General features: G+C 42.9%; 1 protein-coding gene across 1 annotated transcript in view; it reads left to right on the forward strand.

Moving 5' to 3' along the window:
* Positions 1-6,058, forward strand: part of LOC126109466 (aminopeptidase Ey-like) — a 261,112-nt gene extending 255,054 nt beyond the window's left edge. The window contains exon 20 of the mRNA XM_049914495.1: positions 3,126-6,058. Within this exon, the coding sequence (XP_049770452.1) occupies positions 3,126-3,293 (168 nt within the window). The 3' untranslated portion in view covers positions 3,294-6,058. The remainder of the gene's footprint in view (positions 1-3,125) is intronic.
* The last annotated feature ends 1,750 nt before the right edge of the window (positions 6,059-7,808 follow it).

The raw sequence follows: 7,808 nt of genomic DNA on the forward strand, positions 1-7,808 counted from the left end.
GTTGCTTCTGAGTGTTTCACTTTTTACAAACAGTAGTGTGTTCATGTGCAATATGTGACATTTATTTATGTTGGCAATCAACTGCCAGTTCCTGCACTAAGCGTCTAAATCTATATCTACAGCTATCCTCTGGAAACCACCGTGAGGTGAATGGCAGAGTACACATACCATTTTTCATCGTTATTTGCTGTTGATCATCAGCATGATGGAACAGGCTTCAGGTGTTATACATAATAATGATTTTTAGTTATACACACAATTACAAATGTTAACCATACACTTTAACATAGGTTTGGTATACTTTATTACGTGCTCAATCACAGATATTTATACTTAATTATATACACAATTACAAGCATTTGTACTGAATTACCTGCACAACTACAAACATTTAGCCATATATTTTAAATTTTAATACTTGGTCATATTTTTTTCATCAAAAAATTCTGTTATAAAATGGATTTTCAGCCAACCAGCTGTACAGTTTTCTTTGAAATAATTCCAAAGGCACAGATCATGCTGAGGGTGGTAATTTGTTAAAGATTGTTAGGGTGCTGATCGTGGGTGAATGGGTCGATTTTGCTAGTCTGTGTCTCAGAATATTCATTTTAATTTTTCCTCTGGTGATGTGCTAGTGTATATCTCCACTTATAGGAAATTCTTTGATATTTGTTTTAATGTATAGTGATGAGATACATATATACAGATTTACAATTGTAAGTATATTGAGGTTTCTAAACAGAGGTTGACAGTGGTTGGTTCAGCCCTACACATTTTTCTTGTGACTTTTTTTTGTATCTTCAATATATCATCTATTTGTGTAGAGTGGTCCCATACTAGCAGTTCATAAGAAATGTGAGACTGGAACAGTCCAAAATATATCAGTCTTAAATAGTTATACCAGTTATTAGGGTTTCTTCCTGTTCCATTCATGTATGGTATGCAAGAGCAATGAGTGCTTGAATTCCTCTTTGCATGCAGTAATTGTTCTAATTTCATCCTCACAATCCCTAATTGAGCGATACATAGGGTGTTGTAGTAGAGTAATAATTTAAAACCAGTTCTTGAAACTTTGTTAACAGACTTTCACAAGATAGTTTACCGAGCGAGGTGGCACAGTGGTTAGACACTGGACTTGCATTCGGGAGGATGACGGTTCAATCCTGCGTCCGGCCATCCTGATTTAGGTTTTTCGTGATTTCCCTGAATCACTCCAGGCAAATGCCGGGATGGTTCCTCTGAAAGGGCACGGCCGACTTTCGTCCCCATCCTTCCCTAATCCGATGAGACCGATGACCACGCTGTCTGGTCTCCTTCCCCAAAACAACCAACCAACCAAGATAGTTTACGTCTGTCTTCAAGAGTCACCTGGTTCAGTTCCTTCAGTATCTCGGTGACACTCTTCCATGGATTAAACAAGCCTATGACCATTTGTGCTGCCCTTCTCTGTATGTGTTCAATATCCCCTGTAAATCTGATGTGGTATAGGTCCCACACACCTCAGCAATATTCTAGAATGGGTCGGATGAGTGATTTATAAGCAATCTCCTTCATAGGCTGATTGCACTTCCCCAGTATTCTACCAGTAAACCGAGTTCTATCACTTGTTTTACCCCGACTGAACCTGTATGATCATTGCATTTTGTGTCCCTACAAAGTGTTACATTCAGGTATTTGTACAAGTTGGTCGATTCCAACAGTGACTCATTACTATTATAGTTATAGGATACTCCTTTTTTCATTTTGTGGTGTGTAAAATTTTACATTTCTAAAAATTTGAGCAATTTGCCAATCTCTGCACCACATTGAAATCTTATAAAGAGCTAAGTGAATATTTATGCAATGAAAATAATCAATTAATCATAATACAAGGTGTTTCAAAATGAATATACGGGTTTTAAGGCTTTGTAACACGTATTACATTCACCTCACAATTATAAATAATACACTAAATGAAAGAGAAACACAGTTTTTTTACAATTATGCAGTGTGAATACCGATCACGCATCTAGTTGATAGGTGAGTTGTTCCAAAACCTTGATCAGTGTGTCAGGAGTAACTGTTGCAATAACATAGTTTCTAAAGTCGGATAGATCAGCTAGTATTGGAGGCACATGCAATGGTCACATTAGATTGTGTGTGAATGTGATGGTCATACATAAAATGCTGTGTCAACCAGCCCCTTGTGCCCAGTCCAGCTGTTGGGTAAAACATTGTTTAACCAGTTGTGTACTGAGTTATGCCAGTGAGGCAGCGCACCATCTTGCTCCCAAATAAAGATGTGTTGTTCAGCTTCTTCCCATTGTGGCATTCGTCATAGCTGTAGCACATCAAGATAAGAAACATCAGTTACAGTTGATTCATCAATAAAGGAAGGCCCATAAATTTTTCATGGGGATATTTCTTGGGGCTAAGCATGACAGACTCACACTTGTTCAACACGTTTTTTGCTCACTGTTTGTCACTCCATACTATTCCCATTGCACGCAGGTATACAAACAAACCTCTTTGAGTTGCTCTTTCGTTAGATGTATTATTTACAATTGTAAATTGAATGTAATAAATCCTACAATGCCTTAAAACCAGTATGTTCATTCTGAAACACCCTGTATAATGTAAATGGACAGGTAAAGAAACTGGATGGGATGAGAAGGAAAGACTTTTCTTCTCATTCTGTCCAGTAAGTCTCCCCTGACCCAGGATTCTGGGTGATTTTTCTAAACGGTACCCTCTTTTCCCTAAATCTCTCTAGTCCTTTTCCTTCATCCCTCCTGCCAGAAGGAGCCACTGGCTCCAAAAGCTGTGTGTGTGTGTGTGTGTGTGTGTGTGTGTGTGTGTGTGTGTGTGTGTGTAACAGCCTCTACATATGACCGGAGTTTCTTTCGGTTCTGTGAAAGACTGCATGACAGTCAAATGAGTTGCATTCGGCATCTCTCTGTCTATAACCTTACACTTTGCTTTACACCTATAAATCAGTATTATCTGTTTCTTTAAAATTTCTTTACAGTGGCTGTGTACAATGTAGGTTCCTTCCCTGTATGAAATGTTGTACTGGGTACATATCTATCCAGTGGAGGTCAACTATTCTTTTGAACTTTGATAGTTGTGTTCTTTTGTTCTTGCAGCTTAAAGCTTTCATAGATTCACATCAAGGCCAGTTCAACTTCACAACAACAACAATAGAGCGTGCTGTTGAATCTCTGCAAGAGAAAGTGACCTGGAGGCAACGTTTTCAGGCTGACATTGCCGAGTGGCTCAATTCACCTGCTTCTGGTCTTTCAAGGGAACTATAACATTCTGGATCAACACAAAACAACTACTTCCCCAATGGTGCAGTGTATGCTGTTGATAATATGTGTACATAAACAGTGTTATAGCTCATCATGAGTGTGAAGTGTCTGTGTAAGCAGAAGTCTCAAGTGATATACTTTTATGGTATTGTGTGTGGTATCAGCATTATGTGTTTATGACTTTACTTTCAAGTATTGTGTAACAAGCTCCTTTTTCTAAAAAAAGAAAACTTCCTGGTGTTGAAGCTTCAAGATACTGTTCACTATTAGCAACATTCTGGAAACCTTCAGCCATACCATGTGAGGACAATATCCAAACACCATTGAGTCTTGTACACCTGGGAACATTCCAGTAATGTCCACTCTAATAAAGAGGTTACTTCCAGTAAAATTCAGCTTGATTTCTGAACAAATAGTATCGCACTTTTCAAGTTGAGTAGCCACCATTATGTTAACTTCTACTTAATTTAAAGTACAAGAAGAAATGCATTACAGTGTTATTAATAATTGTGTGTGAAGTACAGATTATCAAAAATCCTCTTATATTCAAACACCACTTTACTTTTGGTTCTAACACACTGTTAACTGATTAACTATTGTTTGAAAGTGAGCAGATAATTATGTTAAGTACTTTTTATGATCTTTAATTTGCTGAAACTTTGACAAAACTATCATAAATATCCTCAAAGCTATTTTGATGTTTGGATAAGTACTTGTAACCCATACTTCATTTAAAAAAATTCAAAATATCCAAATGGGAAACCACCTCAGTGTTCTTCGTCAGCTCTTTCTACATCTACATCTATACTCTGCAAACCACTGTGAACTGCATGGCAGAGGGTATGTTCCATTGTACCAGTTATTGGGTTTCTTCCTGTTCCATTCACATGTGAAGCACAGGAAGAACGATTGTTCGAATGCCTCTGTTAATGCTGTAATTATTCTAATCTTATCTTCATGATCTCTATGTGAGCGATATATAGGTGTTGTAGTATTATCGTAGAGTCATCATTTAAGTTGGTTCTTGAAACTGTGTTTATACACTTCCTCAGGATAATTTATGTCTATCTTAAAGAGCCTGCCAGTTCAGTTTCTTCAGTATGTCCGTGACACTCTCGCTTGGATCAAACAAACCTGTGACCATTCACACTGCCCTTCTCTGTATACATTCAATATCCCCTGTTAGTCCTATATGGTATGGTTCCCATACCCTTGAGCAATATTCTAGAACCAGTCACACAAGTAATTTGTAAGCAATATCCTTAGTAAACTGATTGCACTTCTCTACTTTAACCTTGACTGAGCCCATGTGATTGTTCCATTCATATCCCCATAAAGTGTTACACACAGGTATTTGTATGAGTTGGCCAGTACCAACAGTGACTTATTGATATTATAGTCATGGGATATGGAATTTCGAAGCAACTGTTTCATTAACTAGTTCTGCTTTGTCAATATTTTTATTATATTTGGTAGCAAAAGCTGCTGCTTTTTCTTCAAAATAAGATACAGAGCTCTCATTTAACACTTTCCTGGTATGAAATGCTGTGTTATATGACAGATCTGTTTCCCTTTCAATTATCCTTCTAACTAATACATTAAAGCAGTCTAGCTTAACCAGCTTCATTCCAGTCCTCAGTTGGCATAAATTGGCAAAAATAGGAAGCCTACGATTCAACAGCATATTATTTGCTCCATAACTGACTTGCCAACCTTTAAGGTCCTACAATACTGTAGTGAAGTAGCAGCAAAAACTCCATTGTTGAACATACGCCAGCCATGTACGCAACAGTTGTATAACCAAGTGCACTTTTGACACATAATCCAAGTGATGCATATACAGTAGTAGTTGTTATTTCTTTATGATGTTACTTGGACGAAATGACACTGCGACAACAGTGTGTATTTCCATTCTTGTGCTGAGGAAAACGTTTCTTCTTGCAGGCAGAAGATAGGAAGATGTGTGCCTTCTCCCTAGGTGAGGGCCAATCTTGCCATGGCCTCAGTACAGCACCGCTACACATACACATGCCCCCCCCCCCCTCTTCCTAATTCATAAATATGTATCTTCCTATCTTCCATATTCTTTTGCCAGGTGATCTAATTTTTTTTTTAATGCAATTTTGAGTATACAGTTTAGATCGTCCGCAGCTCGTGGTCTTGCTGTAGTGTTCTCGCTTCCCGCACACAGGGTCCCAGGTTCGATTCCCAGCGGGGTCAGGGATTTTCTCTGCCTTGAGATGACTGAGTTTTGTGTGTGTCTCATCATCATTACATCATCGTTGACTCTCAAGTCGCCGCGGTGGCGTCAGCTGGAAAGGACTTGCACTTTCGGCGGCCAAACTCCCCACATGAGATCTCCCGGCCAACAGTGCCGTACAATCATTTCATTTCATTTCAGTTTAGATTTAAACCCCCCACCCCCCTCTGTATCTGACAAGCAACCATTAAACCTAATAATGGATAATCCAGGATGGAATGTAACAATACCATGAAAAGGAAAGTCGCTACTCATCATGTAGCAGAAATGCTGAGTCACAGATAGGGAAAACAAAAAGACTGTCACAAATAAAGCTTTTGGCCAGTAAGGCCCGTGTCAAAAATAGACGACAGACACACACATACACACTCACGCAAACACACTCAAACACACAGGACTGCAGTCTCAGACAACTGAGATCACACTGCAAACAGCAACACCAGTGCATGATGGGAGTGGCGATTGGGTGGTGGTAAGAAGGAGGCTGGGGCATGTAGGGGGAGGGATAGTAGGGTTGGGGTGGTGGACAGGACAGGGATGTGCTTCTGGGAAGTGCACAGGGGCGAGGTGGGGAGGGGAGGTAGTGGAGAAAGGTTCCCGTAACCCTCCTGGCCTCAACCTTTGTTAGTCATTGTCCTCTCCCATCTAGCTCCTTCTCTGCTCCCATTCCAGCACTACACAGCCTTTATTCCACCATCACCCCCTGTCTTCTTACTTATCTCCTTTTCTGGTATCCCCCCCCCCCCCCTCTTCCAACTCTCTGCTGCCCAGTGTCTAACCTCCCAACTGCACACGGCTGCACTGCACTGGTTCTGATGCTCACAGTGTGGCTTCAGTTGCCTGAGACTGCAGTTGTGTGTGTGACTGGCATTTGATGAATGTGTATGTGTGTGTCTGTCATCTACACTCCTGGAAATGGAAAAAAGAACACATTGACACCGGTGTGTCAGACCCACCATACTTGCTCCGGACACTGCGAGAGGGCTGTACAAGCAATGATCACACGCACGGCACAGCGGACACACCAGGAACCGCGGTGTTGGCCGTCGAATGGCGCTAGCTGCGCAGTATTTTTGCACCGCCGCCGTCAGTGTCAGCCAGTTTGCCGTGGCATACGGAGCTCCATCGCAGTCTTTAACACTGGTAGCATGCCGCGACAGCGTGTACGTGAACCGTATGTGCAGTTGACGGACTTTGAGCAAGGGCGTATAGTGGGCATGCGGGAGGCCGGGTGGACGTACCGCCGAATTGCTCAACACGTGGGGCGTGAGGTCTCCACAGTACATCGATGTTGTCGCCAGCGGTCGGCGGAAGGTGCACGTGCCCGTCGACCTGGGACCGGACCACAGCGATGCACGGATGCACGCCAAGACCGTAGGATCCTACGCAGTGCCGTAGGGGACCGCACCGACACTTCCCAGCAAATTAGGGACACGGTTGCTCCTGGGGTATCGGCGAGGACCATTCGCAACCGTCTCCATGAAGCTGGGCTACGGTCCCGCACACCGTTAGGCCGTCTTCCGCTCACGCCCCAACATCGTGCAGCCCGCCTCCATTGGTGTCGCGACAGGCGTGAATGGAGGGACGAATGGAGACGTGTCGTCTTCAGCGATGAGAGTCGCTTCTGCCTTGGTGCCAATGATGGTCGTATGCGTGTTTGGCGCCGTGCAGGTGAGCGCCACAATCAGGACTGCATACGACCGAGGCACACAGAGCCAACACCCGGCATCATGGTGTGGGGAGCGATCTCCTACACTGGCCGTACACCACTGGTGATCGTCGAGGGGACACTGAATAGTGCACAGTACATCCAAACCGTCATCGAACCCATCGTTCTACCATTCCTAGACCGGCAAGGGAACTTGCTGTTCCAACAGGACAATGCACGTCCGCATGTATCCCGTGCCACCCAACGTGCTCTAGAAGGTGTAAGTCAACTACCCTGGCCAGCAAGATCTCCGGATCTGTCCCCCATTGAGCATGTTTGGGACTGGATGAAGCGTCGTCTCACGCGGTCTGCACGTCCAGCACGAACGCTGGTCCAACTGAGGTGCCAGGTGGAAATGGCATGGCAAGCCATTCCACAGGACTACATCCAGCATCTCTACGATCGTCTCCATGGGAGAATAGCAGCCTGCATTGCTGCGAAAGGTGGATATACACTGTACTAGTGCCGACATTGTGCATGCTCTGTTGCCTGTGTCTATGTGCCTGTGGTTCTGTCAGTGTGTTCATGTGATGTATCTGACCCCAGGAAT

The sequence above is a fragment of the Schistocerca cancellata genome, chromosome 12 (assembly GCF_023864275.1).
Source record: "Schistocerca cancellata isolate TAMUIC-IGC-003103 chromosome 12, iqSchCanc2.1, whole genome shotgun sequence".
Lineage (NCBI taxonomy): Eukaryota > Metazoa > Arthropoda > Insecta > Orthoptera > Acrididae > Schistocerca > Schistocerca cancellata.